Source organism: Salminus brasiliensis, chromosome 23 (assembly GCF_030463535.1).
Source record: "Salminus brasiliensis chromosome 23, fSalBra1.hap2, whole genome shotgun sequence".
Classification (NCBI taxonomy): domain Eukaryota; kingdom Metazoa; phylum Chordata; class Actinopteri; order Characiformes; family Bryconidae; genus Salminus; species Salminus brasiliensis.
This window is the reverse complement of record NC_132900.1, coordinates 3697659-3719380: the sequence shown is the minus strand read 5'-3', so window position 1 is coordinate 3719380 and position 21722 is coordinate 3697659. Positions and strand designations below refer to the sequence as shown.

At 44.0% G+C, this 21722-nt stretch overlaps 1 protein-coding gene across 1 annotated transcript in view; it reads right to left on the bottom strand.

Annotated features, from left to right (window-relative positions):
- dlg1b (discs large MAGUK scaffold protein 1b) overlaps positions 1-21722 on the bottom strand; it is a 137104-nt gene that overhangs the window by 39222 nt on the left and 76160 nt on the right. The window contains 3 exon segments of the mRNA XM_072669294.1: positions 1700-1750; positions 10793-10846; positions 11446-11544. Of these exon segments, the coding sequence (XP_072525395.1) occupies positions 1700-1750; positions 10793-10846; positions 11446-11544 (204 nt within the window).

Sequence of the window (21722 nt, the reverse complement as noted above, 5' to 3'; positions counted from 1 at the left end):
CCGTCACTGCCCAAATAGGCCCTAGAACCACATGCAGCATGAAGAACCTTTAGACCTTTAGTCTACTCCACTGCTCCTCACACACATCTTCAACTTGGAGCCAAAAATGGTTCTGCTAGGGCAGGGGTCATCCAATCCTGGATTTTGTATGTAATGTAATGTAACTGACTGGTCACAAAGTCCAAAATCCAGGACTGAAACCTGCTTCCAGGTCCAGGTCTATGGTATAGTTTAAAGAACCCTTTTGTAGAACCTTCATTTGTAGGAGTGTGGGGTGTAAATCTATCCACTGACGTCAATGTTCTTATTTCCATCCGAATGAGCGGTGTCGGCCCCGTGAGTGACATCACAGCGATGGCACAGATCTGAGCTGGAGCCAGTCAATCACGTAAAAGCAGCAGAACCAACCAGGGGGGCCCAGTAAACACTGGACCTTTCGGGTCGTGTAGCATTTAGCTGGGCGCCGTTGCTGGGAAAAGGAGCCGGGTGTTAAGTGGCTTGAGCGGCGGTTAGCGGAGAGGAGCATTGTTTATTTATGCTGAGTTAATAATGCGCTACTTGAGAGAACCACACTGAATTGGGTCACGCAAAAAGATGATGAGGGGGAAGAGAGCGAGAGAGGGGGGGGGGGAGAGAAAGCCACAGGCACAGTCGGGATTAAGTCTCAGCTGCGGAAGGCAAGATGGTGCGCTTTTTTCCCCTCCTCCTCCTCCTCCTCCGCCTCAGCCTCCGCCTCAGCCTCCGCCTCCTCCGCCTCAGTAGTGCTGGAGATAAGGCATGTTTGTAAGACTGGAGAGCGGCGCTCTGGCTGGCTGGCCTCTTCTGCCTCCGAAATCTGGCATTATAATTACTGTGCTTTAACATGGTGACGGGGGGGTGCTGCAGAGGAAGGGCTCGGGCTCGGGAGGGGGGCATAGATGCTATACGTTCATCCATATATGACATAATTGTTTAAATATGGTTTGGTAATTACACATTTATTAAGCCCCATAAGGTCACATGATTAAATAACGATGCAAATTGAAAAACTGGAACTGCTGATTTCAATGAGCTACAATTTATGTCCAAATGTTTGTGGACACCCCTTCTAAAGAATGCACCCAGCTAGCCCTAGTCCCTGTAGAGAAGTACTGCTGATAGAATAGGACTCTCCCAACTCTCCTAGCTGCCTAATGTCATGCGTGGGCTAGTAGAGGGGTATAAAGCCTCTTTAAAGCCCCCCCAGTATTGAGCTGTGGAGCAGTGGAAGTAAATGTGCTCTCTGAAATGATGGATGCTGCTCTGTGCAACACTTTTGGGATGAGTTGGGGAGCTGGGGATGAGGTGGGATGGTGATCATCATCCAACAGCCTTCCCTGAACAACAGAGACAGTTACTCCAACCTTTGATTTTGGAAGAAACGAGCAGAATGAGCAGGCGTCCCAATACTTTTGTCAAAGTTTGACGTTATTACAAAGGCATTAAATTGAGCAGCTCCCAGTGTTTATCCTTTTCACCATGTTTTTGATTCTTCACCCTCTGCCATCAGTCAGCTGAATGTGATGAACTCTGCTGCCGGCTGTGGTGCTCCAGTACGAGGAAGATCCGTCAATAACAGAGTTGGGCTCCCTGCGGCGAGGCTTTTGCACTCGGCCAATGGTGGAACTAGGAGAGGACACCAGTATGAACATGAGGGGGGACAGGAATAAAACACACTCACTCGCTCAAGTGTGATCTCCTCGTATTCATAGTCCGCCTCTGTGCCGTTCACCTAGAGGAAAACAGAAAAACACAAAGTCAAAAATCTGATCCAGAGCATGATGGGTAACAGCTGGATTAACTGAAACGCAAAAGTGTAATAAATCAACACATTCGTTTCTCAGAGATGACGATGTTGGCAAGTCTCTGAGGTACTGAGTCTGAGGCAATTCTCGGAGAGTCATTGGGGTTTAGGCCTGAGTCAAGTCTCTAAGTGCGAGGCCAAGTCGAGATCCAATCAAGTCTTAAGTGTCTGGAGTGTGAATCTGGGTCTAGTCCAAGTCTAGTGGATCAAAGTTGAGTCGCAGGTTTTTACTGCACGAGTCAGAGTCGAGTCAGGTCTCGGGTACGAGTCCTTGTTAAGTCTTGAGTCTCCAGAGTATGAGTATGAGTTTAAAGTATTAAGGGTGTGAGTCTGAGTTAAGCCTTGAGTCTTTAGGGTACAAGTCCAAGTTGAGACGGGTTTAAAGTCTTAAGCCAAGTCCAAGCCGTGTTTAGGCTGAGTCAGCTCTTTGGGTCTCAAGTCTTGAGTTGAGTTCTGAGTCTCTAGGGTGCGGGTCCAAGATAAGTCTTGAGTCTCTGGGTTCAGAGTCCAGGTTGAGTCTGGAGTCTCTAGTGTTTGAGTCAGAGTCAAGTCTTTAGGGTACAAGTCCTCATCGAGTCTCAAGTGTTTAGGGTATGAGTCCTTGCTGAGTCTCAAGCCTTGACAGTATAAGTCCTCCTCCAGTCAGTAGGGTACGAGTCCTCATTGAGTCCTGAGTGTCTAGGGTACAAGTCCTCACAGAGTCTCAAACCTTGACAGTATGAGTGCCCCAGTCTCAATGGTACGAGTCAGAGTCAAGTTTCTAGGGTACTAGTCCTCGTCGAGTCTAAAGTCTTGACAGTATGAGTCCTCCTCCAGTCTCAAGTCTCAGAATCAGAGTCAAGTCTCTAGGGTACAAGTCCTCATTGAGTCCTGAGTCTCTAGGGTTGAGTCTGGAGTCTCTAGTGTTTGAGTCAGAGTCAAGTCTTTAGGGTACAAGTCCTCATCGAGTCTCAAGTGTTTAGGGTATGAGTCCTCGCTGAGTCTCAAGCCTTGACAGTATAAGTCCTCCTCCAGTCTTGAGTCTCTATGATATGAGTCAGATTCCAGTCAGCAGGGTACGAGTCCTCATTGAGTCCTGAGTCTCTAGGGTACAAGTCCTCACAGAGTCTCAAGCCTTGACAGTATAAGTCCCCCTCCAGTCTTGAGTCTCTATGATACGAGTCAGATTCCAGTCAAGTCCTCACAGAGTCTCAAACCTTGACAGTATGAGTCCCCCAGTCTCAATGGTACGAGTCAGAGTCAAGTTTCTAGGGTACTAGTCCTCGTCAAGTCTGAAGTCTTGACAGTATGAGTCCTCCTCCAGTCTCAAGTCTCAGAGTCAGAGTCAAGTCTCTAGGGTACAAGTCCTCATTGAGTCCTGAGTCTCTAGGGTACAAGTCCTTATCAAGTCTGAAGCCTTGACAGTATGAGTCCTCCAGTCTTGAGTCTCTACAGTACAAGTCAGAGTCAAGTCTCCAGGGTAAGATTCCTCATCAAGTCTCAAATGTCTAGGGTATGAGTCCTCCTCCGGTCTTGAGTCTCTAAGGTACGACTTTAGAGTCTTTGGTGGGCGAGTGAGTCAAGTGTAGACTCTTGGAGCTGAAGGCAGAGTCGCTCTCGAAATCGCAGAAGTCTCAAATCTCTAAACTCCAATCTGACTTCCAATATCTGTGATCGGATTCCAAGTCAAGTCTCATGTCTGTATGAAACAAAATTCCAGTGAATTAAACTGTATTATAAGAATAAAAACATCATTAGAAAGTTTCCTCTCGGGAAAGACGGCGGCTATCCTTCCTTCCGTCAGCTTAGAGAGAATTTAAGCAGCAGGATCCACAGGATTCGAGCAGCAGGGCTGTTTTACGGTCTCAGAATACACCTCCAGGTATGTCGAGCATGTGCTGCAGAATACCGTCAGCACTCCAGTTGGAGCCCCTTATTAACACACCTTCTGCAGGTAGAACAAGTGTGTCTGGGCCAGACAATACAGAAGCTACACTGTCCATCAAATAGCCATGTCCGATACACTCACAGCTGTCTCCTTATTCTGGACATTAGCAATGCTCTGGTATTCTGACTGACTCATATGGATTTCACAAGCCATAAAATAAGCATCTAATTGCATCTTCTGTGCCTGGAGGTCAAGCCGGTGCTTTATGGCTGTGATATGTGCAAATTATTAACAGCTAATATTTGTAAATTTATGTAAACGTTCTCAAATGTAGTCAATCTGAAGGCTGAGGCTGAACGCGGAGCTTCCACCAGAAAACTCCACACACCAGACGGCGGTCTGAAGAAGTCGCTGGTGCTCCTCAGCTCGAAGGAGGTCATTAGAATCACTATATCAGCATTAATTACTGAGACCGGCTGAGTGTGACTGTGTTTGAGTGTGACTGAGTGTGATGGGCCATGCTAAGCGCCGGAGAACGGACTTCCTCAATTAAGACATTACCCATGTCCAATCTCCGTCCTGTCCGTACACTGACCAAATTGCTGACCAAATAATGTCCCCTCCAAATAAGGCAACACCTCTGTGACCCTGCAATCCGCTATACGAATCCTTGAGGACTTCCTTAGTGTAAAAAATAGATATATTTAAGGTTCTAGCTGCAAACCACCAAGCAAAGTAGAGGTTCTCTTAAACGTCCAGCTCCTAACTGTGATGATTCTTGTGAAGTATTGGGCCGCATCCTCCTCCTCATCCTCATACTTTAGTATAAACTCCCAATGAAAGTCTCCGTTTTACCAGCGGGAGAACCGCCCATTCAGAACCAAGTGGAGGCTAACGCTAATGCTAACACACACACACACACACACACACGCTATAGAAACCCCTATCTCACACACAGCACATTCACCCACTATAAACCAGTTATTACACACCAGTAGACCCACAACCACCACAGATACCAGTCCAGAGTGTGTACCACTACACACTTACACACACACACACACACACACACACACACACACACATACAGAAAGTGATCAGACTGCAGTGTGGTAAAGGAGCTGGGAGCTGATTGGTCAGGGAGGAGATCAGACTGGATTATCAGATATTAAACACTATAAAACATCATTTTCAGTCCAGAAAGTCTGATTATAGAAACTGATCCTGAAAATAAAGAGATTTTACTGATCGGATTAATCAGCAGCTCGTCTGATCTAAACTGTGTTGGATTATTTATAATAACACAGATCAGATCGGTATTGGCTGATATTCAGCATTAAGAGGCTCAGATCATCCTTATTTCAAACCACAACCATTCAAAGAGTCATATATTATTACTGTCCTACAGAGATTACATTCCTGAAGTAACTCTGGAGCTTTTCTATTGGTCCGTTCCTTATGAAATCCTGTGAAGACCATCTGCCAGATTCACAGTCAGCTCCTTTAAACACTGCAGACTACTCACTTCCTCTGTGTGTGTGTGTGTGTGTGTGTGTGTGTGTGTGTGTGTACCCACAAACCCCTCCTTAAATTCCTCTTCTTCATCATCCTTTCCCCTCCTACAGTTCCCAATGTATATAAGGTCCTCTCGAAATATGCCTAACCAGGCTGGATTGGTTTAGACTAGACTGACCGTGACCGATCGAGTTGTACATCTCTGTGTGTATCAATAAACTCATCAACACTGAAGATCCAGTCTCCTGACTCCTGAATCTGCCTCCTGTATGCCGGATTTCTAACAATAGGGACACAATACTATTACTGTCATTACTTTTCCACAGAGAGTACAGCAAACACACACGGCTGGGTCAGCAAACACACACGGCTGGGTCAGTAATGTGGTGCTGAAAGACTGGCCTCTCCATTTCCAACAGAATAACGGACAGTTTCATAGATTACATAAACTCGCTACTGTGCTGGCCTGTGGACGGACGTGTGTGCAGTTGTAGCATAGCTGAAACAGTTCGGTCGAGGGTTCGCACGCACACACACTGTGCACACACACCGTGCACACACACCGTGCACACATACCGTGCACACACACCGTGCACACACACCGTGCACACACACCGTGCACACACACACACACACACAGGGAGAGCAGCATTAATGAAATCAGAGCAGTCGGCTCACTCCGCAATAGCAGGAGGATAAACCCGTTACAGAGTGGGAGCTAATGACAGTAATGATAGCACAGCAGCTGAGCCCCTCACGTGCACGAACACACACACACACACACACAGCAAGCACCCCTCCCTGGATCTACTGCCAGCTGTCAGTAAGAAAAAAAAGAACAGCATCACAAGCTGGAACCACATTTCTGTACAACACGAACTGAAATCCCGTAGATTTGAGGCTCACTGTTCATTTTTATACACGTTCCTACGGTTCTCCTACTTGGGTTCTCTAACTGTTATGTAGAACGTGTGTGGTGAATGGTAAATGCATCAAGAAATCACAAATTTCAGTTCAGTTAAAATAAGGATAACTTCAACATCAAAAGTGCATATACACTACATGGACAAAAGTATTTGGACACAGCTCTTAATCACTGAATTCAGGCGTTCCATTCATTCCTTTTGCCACAGGGGTATAAAATCAAGCCCCTAGCCATGCAGTCGGCCTTTCTTCCACACATTAGTGAAAGAACGGGAGGTTCTGAAGAGCTCACTGAACTCCAGTGTGGTTCTGTATGTAATAGGAGCCAACAAGTCAGCTGGTGAAATTTCCTCCCTCCTAGATCTTCCTCCATCAGCTGTGAGTGGTGTTATTATTGAACAGTGGAAGAGTTTAGGAGGAACAGCTCACAGAGAGCAGCTCAGCCACCGAGTGTCTGTCAGACCACGTAAAGTTACAGAGCGGGGTCAGGGCCGAGTGCTGAGCTCAGAGCGGATAAGCGGCTATGCGGACCCGATTCTCATCATTCCCTGTGCTGGATAATAACTGGATAATAAGAGCTTCCAAACCAGCTTCCAAACCAACTCCATATTAAAGCCTACGGATTCAGAATGGGATGTCATAAAAACCCCTGTAGGTGTAAATGTGCAGGTGTCCTAATATTTCTGTCCATATAATGTCTATTTCACAAGGCACTGATGCTTTTACCCTCAGCCCACAGACCACATCATCTCGGCTATAATCTCTGTATGACCTGAGAATGGTTTCAATCACCAGGTTTTTCTTAATTAATTATTTATTTTTCTTAATTAAGATTTGTGTAGATGCGAGAAATCCAACCCTGCTTGGACGGCTGAGGAGCAACCTCCACAGAGCACCCTCTGGAGCCTACAAATGCGCCGGCGCCTCAAATGTGATGTTCTTAGCATTTCTATTGGTCCAGGATCTCTTACAGCACTGACTGCATCAGTGTGGACCAATAAGCATCAGTCAAAGCGTAGATTTATTTGTCACATGTCAATCAAATGAGAGAAGTTAAGGGTGCCTGACCCGAGGCTGCAGAACAGCCTGGTTCTGAATGAATATGTGACCCAGTTATGGGAGGAATGGGCAGCCACTGGATTTCAGGACCACGGAGAGCGTCACACAGTGCAGGCTATCAGGAAATCCAGCTCAGCTTTGAGGTATGCCTATGTGTCTGACCCTGACGAAACCTGGCTATTCCCAATGGGTTTGGTCAGGGCCGAGCTAGGTACGCATCAGGTTTGGACCACTGCCGTCAGGTACGGAGGGTCTGATCGTGAAATCTGATGGGTGAGGAGAATCTGGCTGAACTTGTGTTTCTCCCAATTTTACCTTCCCACCTTCTGCTTGTCCTCTGTTTAACTGGGCATGCTGGATTTACTCAAGGTGGTTGGTTCTGAGGTCCACCAGGCCAGCTTCAGGACCAGGCAGTATGCTAAATTGAAAAAAGGGGTTCTGCAAAGGTTCTACAGAGCACCAGGACAAGTGAAAGAACTCAAAGAAATGCTGAAATGCTTATTGTTGCTGTCAGAACAAAACCTTTTATCTCCACTCATTTGGACCCACAGTTAAAGCTCATTAATTTGGGCCCACCTCAACCCTTCAAGCAGAATAATCAAGTACCTGCATGGCTCAGTGGCACAATCCTGTGGTTGTGCCTGAATCAGTTACAAACAGCCCACGTAATCAAGTTACCCTAACCAAGCCAACCTCGCACCACCTTTCCTCCTGAGCCGTTTCCCCAAAGAGACCAATTAGAGAGACCTCAATTATGAGAGACAAAAAGGCAGCACGCCCCCTGGGGGCTCCATATGCTCCCGTAGTGAGGCAGTGCACTGCTGGTTCAGCAGAAAGGGCTAAACCGAGGGTACCGTGTGGAGCAGTGGCTGAGAGAAGAAATGTTGGAGTGACCCTTTCCTACAGCTGGAACGCCCAGAGGACACCAGGTTACGACTGTGCCTGGTCACAAGGAGTTAAAAAGGATGCTATGCTAAGGCTAACTCTAAAGTAACTGTAAAACATGCTAATTAGCTTAGCTTGATATGCTTAGGAAGACGCCTCAGTACTGTGATCTGTGGTAAAAGGCTCAATACAGAGGTATACTGTTAGTATAGGCACTGAACTGTTGTAGTAATGTTCAAAAAAATCATAAAATACATCATTTTTACATAATTATTTTGATATTTTTTTTTATAAATGACCTCTCTTTATTCATTAAATGCCCATATCACCAGATTCCCATAGTGTGTAAGCACTATTTAACAGTGCTTAACTCACCTCCCAGACCATATATCACTGCTGTCATGTAAAAACCTTGTATCTCTATTTTTTCTCTCTCCATTTTTCAATTTTGTGACATAATCTAAATCTGGCTGTTGTTATTTACACAGTATCAGAATTTCGACGAACGGACCAATAGAAATGCTCCAAAATGACTTGGAAGCAAATAATTTTCTACTCACTTCCATTTTGAAGATACAAGGTTTTTGCACGGCAGCAGGTAACAGAAACTAAGCTGTAAAGTTATCTGTTTTTGTGACGTCGCAAAGCCCAGGCATTTACACATGCCTGACTATTCAGCCTACAGCTCCTTAGCCCTGCCCACTTCCCAAGCAGTGTTTCAGACTGCACTGCTTCTTGACTGAAGCACCATTCAGTGCAGCCAATTAGAACAGAGCTCATTTACATATATCAGCCATAGAGAGAAAAACAGTTTAACCCCACAAGCCATTGTAGGATACAGGCCCAAAAATACATTAAACAGGCTGGTTTTGTTTCTGCCCTGCTCCTTTAAGACAGATATATGCAAATGAGCTCTGTTCTGTGATTAATAATTTATGAAACATTAAACTCTAAACATTAAAGGAAAATTTGGTCGCCCACTGAACGGAATACTACATTACTACATGCCGTAATTGAACAGAGGTGTATTTACTGAAGTGCACTGTGCAGAGCCATATATACAGAACGGCAATGCACAGGGGTCCAAGCACTGATAGAAGAATGTGAAAGACTATGACTGGGCATGTGGGGCTTCGTAGGGCTACCTAGTGTCATATGTGGGTTTAAAAAAACGATTAAAAAATAGTGTCCAACGGGCCGGAAACAGTACTGTGCAAAAGTTTAGACACCATACGGCACTCATTAACTGTACATACTGTAATTTAATTAGGCGAGAAAGGTTGTGAGATGCTATGTGTGTATTTACCAAAGCTTACTATATCCAGAACAGCAATGCACAGGGGCCCAAGCACCGAACAGAGAAAGTGAAAGACCACGGAAGACGAGCGTCCAGGCTTTTTTCTGTCCTGTACCGAAGTGGTGGAACAAGCTTTCCCTGGGTGTCCGAACAGCAGAGTCCAACGCTCACTGTCTTCAAACCCAGTCTGAAGATCCTCCTCTTCCGAGAGTACTTGGGCGAATAGTAGAGTATTATGGTCTCCATATTGACTTTTTGGGTTTATTAGAGTCTAAGATTAACGGTATCTTTGAATTATTAGTCTATTTAGACCAGCTGAGGTTCTTCTTGGGTAAATAGTGAAGCACTTTTGTAAGTCGCTCTGGAGAAGAGCGTCTGCTAAATGCCTTAAATGTAAATGTAAAGACTGAATGTGGATCTATGGAAGGGTGCCTAATATCATGTGTGTTTACTGATACAAAATAGTGTCCAAGCGGCCGGAAACAGTAGTGTGCAAAAGTTTAGACAACATACGGCACTCATTCATTGGACATACTGTAATTTAACAGATCTGTGAATTAATGCACGAACAAAAACAACAGGAAATGTAAATTTTTAACAAACTGTGTTTCGAATGACATGTCGTACTTGGCCTAGCAAGCCTGTGAAATGCTATGTGTGTATTTTCTGAAGGGCACTGTATAGAGGCACAGTCTGAATAGGCAGCGTATATACAGAACAGCAATGCTTAGGGGGCCAAGCACCGAAAAGAAAAGTGAAAGACTGAACTCTGGAAGGTTGCCTAATATCATATGTGTGTTTACTGATACAAAATAGTGTCCAACCGGCCGGAAACAGTACTGTGCAAAAGTTTAGACACCATGCCGCACTATTTGCGTACTATATCCAGAACAGCAATGCATAGGGGCCCAAGCACGAATAGGAGAAAACTAAAGACTGAATGTGTGAATGTGGAACTATAGAAGACTACCTAATGTGATATACGTGCTTTCTGATACAAAACAGTGGCCAGAAACAGTACTGTGCAAAAGTGTAGACACCGTACCGCACTCATTAACTGTATATACTGTAATTGAATGTGCTTCAAACCAATTTATTATGGGTTTGAAACACATAAATTCATTTTTATACTTGGGCAAGCAAGGATGTGGAGTGTGTATTCACTAAAGCTTACTATATACAGCACAGCAATGCGAAGGGGCCCAAGCACGGATAAGAAAGTGAGAAAATAAAAGACTGCATGTGTGAATGTGGAACTATGGAAGGCTACACATATGTCATACGTTTAGCAGATCCATAATATGACGTAATTTAAGAACGATAATAACAACAGCAGGAACAGTGAATCTAAACATTTTCCAAAACACAATTAGTACTCAGACAAGCCCAGCATCATTAATAAACAGAAATCAGAGACACTTACGTATGGGGCTGAATCCAAACTCTCTGTATTCACCACAACAGGGGGTGGATTTGCCTGCAAAAGAGAGTACTCCAGTTAGGCATCCATTTCTGCATGCGTCCGAACCAATCAAATGGTTGTTTTTTTTTAGTGGACACTATAACTACCGACAGCCTCCTGTGCCATTGGAGCAAAGGTGCGTTAACTTACTCTCCTCATGACGCTACACACACCAGCACCGGCACTGACACGGGATTAAGGCAGAGTGCCCGGCAATACGTACGTACTTCGCATTTTATGCTGCAGAATATGCAGTGCTGGAGCATGAATGCTGCTACTTCTCAAAATAGCCTAAATTAAATCCTCTCTCTCTTGCCCTCTCGCGCTTTTTCTCTCCCTCTCTCTTCCGCCGAGGGCTGTCCACTTGGCACACAGAAGCTGTTTCAGTGAAGGGGAGGTGAGTGGCACTCCAGCCCATTCTCTCCTGGGCCAGTAATCTCTACAGCCCCATCAAAAGAGCAGTGGATCAGCGGCAAATGACCAACAGAAAGAGGAGGGAGGGGTGAGAGAGCAAGAGAATGAGAGAAAAAGAGAGAGAGGGGGGGGGGGGGGGTGAAGGGCTAAAGAAGAGAAGAGGAGAAAATGAGAAAAAAAAAAATACACAAAAAAAAGACCTGTGACGTCGGTGGAGGGATGATGGCGGCCTCCGCAGGGACGGGCGAGATTGGGATCACAGGGATTATGGGAACGGAGGGTGGGGCAGCATCTGTCTGCTAAACAATAGCATGGGGGAAGAGGTCAGGTCACATACATACATACACAAGAGCAATGCATAGGGGGCAGGCAGGGGGGAGGGGAGAACGTAAGGAGTGTGTGGGGTACATGTGTGTATGAAATGCTTATGAAATGCCAGTCTGGACAGGTTAAGTATATACGAACGGCAATGCAGAGGGGGGCCAAGCACTGGAATGGAAGAGTGTCAGCGATTATGTGTGTGTGAGTGTGTGTGTCTGTGTGTTACATCCCAGCATCTGGTATCTGCAGAAACCTGTGAAATGCCATTTGTGTAGTTATTGAAAGACACGGTGCAGAAAAACAGCCTTAATAGGTTGTATATATACAGAATGGCAATGCACAGGGGGCCAAGCACTGTAATGGAAGAGTGTCAGTGATTATGCGTGTGTGTGTGTTTGTGTGTATGTGTGTTATATCCCAATATGTGTGTATCTGCTGAAGCCTGTAAAAGTGCCACTTACATGTATGTACTGTGCAAAATAACGGTCTGTTGTGTACAGGTTGCGTATATACAGAACGGCAATGCATAGGGGTCCAAGCACTGTAATGGAAGAATGTCAGTGATTATGTGTGTGTGTGTATATTACATCCCAGTATGTGTGTATCTGCAGAAACCTGTGAAATGCCATTTGTGTAGTTACTGAAAGACAGTGCAGAAAAACAGCCTTATTATGTTGTAAATATACAGAATGGCAATGCACAGGGGGCCAAGCACATGGAAGATTATCAGAGTATACACACTGTACAGTCACAATGCAAAAGTTTTAGATGTTTTATATTAAGTTATTACAAATACATATATAAAAATAATATATATATAAAATAATATCCTAAACATAGGAAGTGTTTAGGATAATATATAAAAAATACTGTATAGACAACTGCATGGGGGGAGACAAAAGGTGTGTGTGTATCAGCAGAAGCTAATGAATTGCCAATGCAAATGTGTGTATTAACTGAAAGACACTGGGCCAAGCACTAGGATGGGAGAATGTATGAGTGTGTGTGGTACATCCCAACATATGTGTATCTGTACGAGTGTCATGTGTGTATTTACTGAAATACACTGTGAAGCCGAACTGTCTGAACAGGCTGTGTTTATACAGAACAGCAATGCATAGGGGTCCAAGCACTGACAGAAGAGTAAGTGTGAAAGACTGGAAAAAGTAAAGACGTATATATATATATATATATATATATATATATATATATATATATATCTAAAGTGTGTTCACTTAACCACCTCCAAATGATTTACTTTGCCTTCAATGCTCAAGACACAATACCGTATAGACAACTGCAATACATGGGGGGCCAAGCACTGGGATAGGGGGAAGGTGAGGAGTGTATGAGCATGTGTGTGCACAGTGTGTACATGTATTTGATTCACATGTATGTCACATTTGTGTGATCCTGAGAGATGCTATGCATGTTTTTTAGCTAAGTACACTGTGTAGAGGACGGTGGTGGACAGTCGTAAATGGAAGAAAGTTAAGAGAATGGTTTTGGGAAGCTGTCGAGGACTCCAGTGAAGATGAGAGCAGTTCTGGATGCGTGAGTTTCCATCAAAACACAACACACACATGAACATGCTTTCCACGTCCAGATACAGATAGACAAGCGCAAATATGTCTGCCAGGTTACAAAAAAAAAGTTCATAAGTAATTATTACTGTTATTGATATTGGTTTCTCTCTCTCCTGCACTCTGTACCTCTCTCTCTCTCTCTCTCTCCAGTAGACGACTGACCACAGCTGGCAGTATTACAGAGTGAGTCCCCCGCTGTTCCCCATTACAGGAATGTGGGAACTTTCTACTGTCCCACCACATTGTGTAACCCCCTTAAAGTAATCCTCCATCTTGGTGAGAAACCTTTGATTACAAGAAGAAAAACATTCTTGTTATTAGAAGTCGACCGATATATCGGAGCGATATTTGCCATTTTTTAATATATCGGAATATATCAGCCGATATTTCTGTGTTTAGTTCAGCCAATTTAAAGTGTTAAAGTCCTCAAAATATTGGGATGGTGGAACGTGTGGCTGCCGCATGTGAAGAACCCCAAGACAAAATTTTTGGAAGACAACAGCAACAACAGTCCTGGTGGAGGTAAGGCTTAAATTCGGATATTTAATTAAGTTCTGCGGCCATATATGAACTGAATGTTACTGGTAAATTATTAAAAAGTGTTGCTACAGTTAGTGAAAGAAAAAATAAATAGCACAGAATAGACCTAGACCTTTTAATATTGTCTGTAATGCTTACATAATTTCCTTCTCTCAAAAATTAGGGGGTTGCTGCTGTTATTTGCACTTTTTCACACAGTTTTCATTCACAGTTGCTCACATGGGGACTTTGTTTTATATAAAAAATGCAGAAATGTGTGTTTGCGGCACTACTATTATTTATTTTTATATATTTATTATATATTTTTATATATTTTTTGTTATATATTATATATATGATATACTTTTTTATTAATGTTTTTTAATCAATTTTTATTTATAAATACGGTTCTAGTCCATGTTCAATAAATTATGATGTTAATGATGCCAGAAATGTTGTGCATCCCCTTGTGTGACATTTTAGCACGCAAATAAGGCGGAAAACTTCTTCTTGATATGGGTCAAAAAATTCAGCACCACATACTGGCCACTGGATGACCCTGACCTCTGAACACTGGCATTGGATCTCATGGTCTGATCATACTAAGGATGCCTTTTAGTGAAAAATGTAAACAGAAGCTGGACGAAGTATGACCAGTATGACCAGCTTGACCAAACTGGTCCACCAGTATAGCCAGCTAGTCAACCAGCTAATCCACCCTCAAATGAAAAGAGTGACCAGCTTAATCCGTTTGCTCACCAGCTCGTATCTGTAAGCCACTGTAAGTGACTGCAGAGCCTCTTCAGGGCTTAGTGACCCAGCATGTCAACCAGAGCAGCTTGGGGCCCTGGGTGGTCCAGTGGAGTAAGGCGCTGGTCATGCTGCTAGCCCAGAGAGAGCACAATTGGCCTTGCTCTCTCCAGGGTCGACGTATGAGAGCCGGGTACACAGTGCTTTCCAATCACTGACATAACTCGGGACAGGACATTCCCAATGTCCCAAAGACCGGTTCTGCTCAAATAGTGTGGGAATACTACACTGTTGCTATGGCGTCCATGAAATAATCGGCAACATCACTCACTGTCCATTAGCATCACTACTACATTACTACTCACACAGACACACACATGGACATGAGCGTGTAACAATGCTGGAGGCCCAGATGATGGAACTGGACCACGCAACACTGTCCCAGCTGAACCTAAAATTGGTGCTCATCAATAGCATCGATCTGAGCCCTACTTTACCGCTCCACATTAGACCTATAATTGTGAAAGTAATTGCTCTGAATGTATCCAACCTAAAAAAAAACACACACAATATACACCAATCAGCCATAACATTAGTACCACTGATCATCTTCATCTACAGTGCCTCCTGTCAAGGGGTGGATAAATTAGGCAGCAAGTGAACAGTCAGTTCTTGAAGCAGGAAAAATATATAAAGCATAACAATCTGAGGCACTTCAACATTTACGACATTTAGCAGAAGCTCTTCTCCAAAAGTGCTTCGCTGTTTACTCAAGAAGAGCCTCAGACTCTCAAATTTTAGACTCTACTAAACCCTCAAGTCAATATGGAGACTATAATACTCTACTCTTCACCCAAGTACTCTCAGAAGAGGAGGTGGGTCTTCAGTCTGGGTTTGAGGACAGCGAGCGTTGGACTCTCTGAGCCGTTCGGACACCCAGGAGAAGTTCGCTCCACCACTTCGGTGCAGGACAGTAAAAAGTCTGGACGCTCGTCTTCCGTGGATCTTAAAGGATGGCGGGTCGAGCCGAGCCGTACTCGAAGCTGGAAGGGCTCTTGGTGCAGATCGGCTTTTGACCATCGCCATCAAGTACTGGTGGAGGGGCTGGCTGGTCCAGTCTTGGCTTTGTAGGTCAGCATCAGGGGTCTTGTAGAAACATCTCCTCCAAGAAAGGAACCCCCTGTTACCCACTGAGAGGGTCATGGGCACACAAGGCTGACTGATGCAATCCATGGAGGCCCCACCTCACCCCACCCCACCTCAACCTACAGGACTTAAAGGATCTGCTGCTAATGTTTGTCTTGGTGCCATTTAGAGGTCTTATGGAGCCCATGACTTGGATCGGTTGTTGCGGCACAAGGGGACCCACCACTCAGTATTACACAGATGGAGCTAATGCTAACACTTCCTCTGTTTAGGAATGACGGATTCCAGCACATCATTCAAACCGATTGGTCTTCAGAGGAACAAAACATCTAGATGATGCTGGGCTACAGATCTACAATACCTGCGCTGGCATGGGATCAGCAGATACATGCACCAGAAATATGGGACCACCAACTAATCAAAGGACCAGACCACCTAAACCAACTAAACCACGCAAAACGTTACGCAAACAAACATCCAGCTAAACATCCAGAGTTTCCTACCAATCAATGACTCTCTCTTCACGTACGCACCTTATCCAGCGAAAGCTCTGCCCTGAGCAGCTCGACCCTGCTGGAGAACCGCTCCCCTGGCACGGTCACTTTGGCTGTACTTTTGGTGGGGCTCTTCCTCACGCTGTCCCTTAGGTTGAGGAACTTGGCCTTGGTCTTGCCGGTGTTAGCAGGCAGGGTGCAGGAGCTGTAGAAGACTTGCTGAGGCTGAGAAAGGGGCTCCCGCCTGAGGTTCACCCTGGGTTGCCGGATGTTCCTCCTTTCCGGAAGCCCGGCGTCCGTGCCTTCGTCAGACCTTCGGCAGGTGTAATCGGCGTTGGAGAAGTAGGTGGTCATGCTTGGAGGGTGGATGTCAGAGGAGAACGTGTAGACGGAGACCAGCTCACCATCAGATGAGATGAGGTGGTGGTGGTGGTGGTGATGGTGATGATGCTGAAGGATCTAAAGGTGATGTTCTTCCTCTGCGTGAAGAAGCTCGGAGGGAGGATTCCGGGGCTCCTTGGCCGCGAATAAGCAGAGAGGAGAATCCAATGGGGTTTCTCAGACTTCAGCTTCCTCCGCCGCTGTGTTTGTGTGTGTGTGTGTGTAGCGTGGGATGCGAGGCGCTGACACACATACATACACACGCACACACACACTCCTACTGTCTAGCATTCTGTCTCTCGCTTGTTCGCTCTCATCTCCTCGCGTTCTCATGCCAATTAGCGAGCTCCAATGGGCACAGCCAACCAGAGCAGAGGGGCTTTTTCCTGGCATGAATAATCAATGCTGAGCTCGAATTCGCACACCAAAGCCAGCGCGCCTCGACCGCAGCCAACACTCTGAGCCGCAAAGCAAAAGAATTTCGTTTAGCAGACGCCCCCTTTCCCCTCCAATGCCAGCGCTTCAGGAGTTAAGCTTGCTCCTTGAGGTACCCCTGCCCTGCTCTGATGGTGTCCCTGACCGACCTCATTAACAAGGCCTTCCTAAACAGAAAGCGGGTGAGATCGATCACGGATGCTCCAAGACTGAAAACCATTTCCATAAATGCTAATGGAGTGAACTGGTTTCATGAGATAATGCCGTATGTCAGGCGTATGCCGTTGAGCAGAAGAGCGAACAGCTCACTGAGCCAGCTCGGCTGTTTCTAGAGCTTTCCACTGCAGACAGACTTACAGGTGCTATAACCGTTCAGATTTAGAAAGGAGATGTAAGTGTGAAGAATGTTGAAATTGGAAATTCTTTAAAAATGACTCAAAGAAACCTTTGTAGCACCTTCACATTCAAGGGTACATCAAAACTCCTCCTCCAAAATCTAATGCACTAATGTTCAGTCGCTCCAACCTTCTACCCACGAAAACAGGGCTTTGAAGTGCCCAGCTGTTTATTACGCCTCGAACAGATTACCAATCACCTCAACGACGCCTCAGCTATTCCGATCGGAACCGTCTCAACGACGCCTCAGCTATTCCGATCGGAACCGTCTCAACGACGCCTCAGCTATTCCGATCGGAACCGTCTCAACGACGCCTCAGCTATTCCGATCGGAATCGTCTCAACCATGCCTCAGCTATTCTGATTGGAACCGTCTCAGCGACGCCTCAGCTATTCTGATTGGAACCGTCTCAATGACGCCTCAGCTATTCCGATCGGAATCGTCACAACCATGCCTCAGCTATTCTGATCGGAACCGTCTCAACGATGCCTCAGCTATTCTGATCGGAACCATCTCAATGACGCCTCAGCTATTCCAATCGGAACCGTCTCAACGATGCCTCAGCTATTCTGATCGGAACCATCTCAATGACGCCTCAGCTATTCCAATCGGAACCGTCTCAACGACGCCTCAGCTATTCTGATTGGAACCGTCTCAACGACGCCTCAGCTATTCCGATCGGAACCGTCTCAACGATGCCTCAGCTATTCCGATCGGAACCGTCTCAACCATGCCTCAGCTATTCCGATCGGAATTGTCTCAACCATGCCTCAGCTTTTCCGATCGGAACCGTCTCAACGACGCCTCAGCTATTCCAATCGGAACAGTCTCAACGATGCCTCAGCTATTCCGATCGGAATCGTCTCAACCATGCCTCAGCTATTCTGATCGGAACCGTCTCAACGATGCCTCAGCTATTCTGATCGGAACCATCTCAATGACGCCTCAGCTATTCCAATCGGAACGATCACAGCGACGCCTCAGCTATTCTGGGTCAATCGTGGACGTTAGCGAGGCGCGCTACAAAGAACACGTCCTTGCTTGTGTGTGTCCACGCTATCATACCAGATGGCTCATCGCTGTGTGGATGCAGGAGGTCTTTACATTGAGTAAATTATGAACGGAGGGATGAATAATACAGGCATGGCCGAGATTGCGTCGACATGACAACTCTAAAGCTACTGGATTGAAGCCTAAGTGGATTTGGATTTGACGAGGGTATGGAGAACATGGAGAAACGGGGGCGCTTTACAGTTCTCAACCTGCTGTAATTCTAAATAAAAAATCAATCTGTGCATGACAGGCAGGTTTGACAGAACATTGCTGAGGAAAAGAAGCAAATATTCAAAGCAGCCAGCTGTTGGGTTTTTTTTTATACTGACACTCATTGGGTGCTGAACTGCAACTGTGGTTAACAACAGTGGGAAGGAAGAAATCTAAATTTGCTAGGATTTGGTTAGGATTAAGATCAGCCCGGCAGCAAGCTGGTTCCCCTCGGTGAACGCAATGCAATTCCATTGCCATCTACTGGCCAAAACATGGAGTGGCACTGAAAGAGTGGGAATAAGATCAGATACGATAAGATAAGATAATCCTTTATTAGTCCCACAGTGGGGAAATTCTCAGGGTCACAGCAGAAGAGGGATAGTAAGACACTCAGATACAAAAACATAGATGAATTACCAATATATACACAATATATACACTTCTAATATATATAATAGAAGTAAAAAGCAATAACAATATTTTTTACAGATTATTTACAGGTAATTGCAAATGACTCTTAATTGCACATGTGTGTGTGTGGGGGGGGGGGGGGTATTGCACATTGTATTTTTACATTCTTTTTTATTCTCATTATTTTTACAATCTCTATTCTCTGAACATGTGTGTGTAGTTTAAGTGTGTGTGTATGTGGTCTGCTGGGAGCATATAATATAATATAATATAATATAGTATAATATAATTACTTACTTATAAAATAGGTACGGATTTGAAACTGCTACATAGGCCGAGATAACACTTCCCACCTTCCAACATCACTGCATCCATCACGGAGAGGTGCTATACTACTACTGTATACATTGCTACTATGGACAACATCACTAAGTCACTTTATACAACAGATATAGACATAAACATAAATAAACATACATATTTATATTGAGCTCCACTCTCTCTCAGACTATACCTGTCTCATAAATGTACATATCAAAGAATTTCTACAGATCCCTCCTGTCTTGTATATCCTGTTTTTTGTGTATATTTTGTTTATAATTTGTATTTATTTCATATAATTTTATAAAACTTTATTTTAATATGTTTAGTATATATATACATAGTTTTGTCCTCCTGTAGAGCATCAACCTGAGCCTCACCACAAGCATTTCAATGCATAAATGTCCTGACATGTTGTGCAAATGACAACTTATAACTTATCTCGTTCTTATGGAGATAGCACCTGAAGAACTTACATGATGTTACATAATGTTTTTTTAAATGAGAGAAATGTATGAAATGTATGGATTTTATCTTGACTTGGACCTCACTTGGAGCTTATAAGCATCTCCAAGTGACTCTAATCCAAAGGACGAGTGATTACAGTAATGGAAATACTGGTGGACTGCATTACATTACAGTACTGCTAATTAGCCCAACTGTGCTTACAAAGTTAAAGCTCACAGATCGACTGTTAATTTATAGAATTATCAAATGCAACCACATAACTGTTTCTATTCACAATTTCACATTTCCTGCACTAAAACAGGAATTATTTAATAATAATAAATATATTTTTTATAAGCATCCAGCTAGTATTTAAGGTAGGCTTGAATAACAAAAATCATTCAATTAAAATCATTAAATAAAGTATTGAGTGCACTGTGATGCTACCTTAGCAACTTAATAATTTCAATAATTAGCTTTATTTAAAACTATAACGTAGATATAATACTAGAATTCTGAGCCATGCTGAAACATGAGCACTACATTCGTTAGTACTACCATAACCGATACACATATCCACAATATATATTCTGTGCTTAATGTAAAACATTTTATTAACGTTATATATATATATATATATATATATATATATATGTTGTTTTAGTGCAGGAAATTGTAAATAAGAGACAATTATGTGGTTGCATTTGATGGCAGCAGTAGTGTGTTCTGTCTGGGTGGCAAAATACTACATACTGTGCATTGGGTGACCCCTATTTATTCCTATTTATTAGCCAGGCCATACATGAACCACGTTAGTTACATAAAGAATTATGTTAATAATATGGTTTTAACCATGTTAATAATATAGTACTATATATAATATATATAGTATTAAAAATATAGTAAATATATGGTTCTAACCATGTATATAATATTGTATTAACCACGTTAATAATATAGAGCCAATTAAACTGGTACCATCAAGTGAAGGTTCTCTAGACCTTTAAACGGCTCTTTCCACCTATTTTACAAACACGGTTCTTCATGGAACCAAAAGTGGCTCTTCTACGGCATCACTTTTAACATTTACATTTACGGCATTTAGCAGACGCTCTTCTCCAGAGCGTTTTTTTACCCAAAAAAATCCCTCAGCTTGTTTGAAAGGCTAATAATTCAAAGATACCCCTACCACTATCCCTCAGAGAACCATTTGAAGTGCCTTTATTTTTAAGGGTCAGGGTAAAATCTGAAATAAAAATAAAATGTAAAAATAATTAAAAATAATAAAAATTCAAAATAATTTAAAATATATGTGAAATCTAAATACATGTCCAATGCCACTTTTTTCTGAGCTATTATCTGCAGATACTGAAACGATTCTGAAAGCATCATACATTCCTAGATTTATTCATCTTAGTAATTGCAGACTAAGTTTACCATCAATGTAATCTATAATTACATGAAAAGCCACTAAGAGTATCCTAGTATCAAGAAACTGGGGCATTTATTAACCCGCCATCTGCAAAGCATGAGGCCTGCTCAGATTTATGACTTGCTCATTCCTTTCCTCTTAAAATCCCTCGTTTACAAACTGCAAGCTGGGTGAAAGTCTAGAAAGCACACATGTACAAACTAAAACAACAAAAGATTAAGCTACAAACCACCAAATCACAAGAATTAAAACAGCAGAGCAAACACTTCCCCTTGACCCTTTCCCAGGTCGTACCGCCACAAGGCAACTCGCGGCTGTAGTGCTGCCCGGCTGACCTTACCTGGCTGGCTCCTGCTGCGACGCAGTTGGTGAAGGCATTGAGTCGAGTGAGGACAGCCAGGACGCGACGCCAGCGGGAATGGCTGCTTTCGGCAGGCTCTTCGGAGGAGCTGTGCATGGACCAGGGGCGAAGCCTGGGTCCGACAGAGCCGTGGGCTGAGCTGGTGCTCCCACCTCGACTCCCCCTGGAGTACAAGGTGTTCCCGCCAAAGATGTAGTTCATCACCAATGG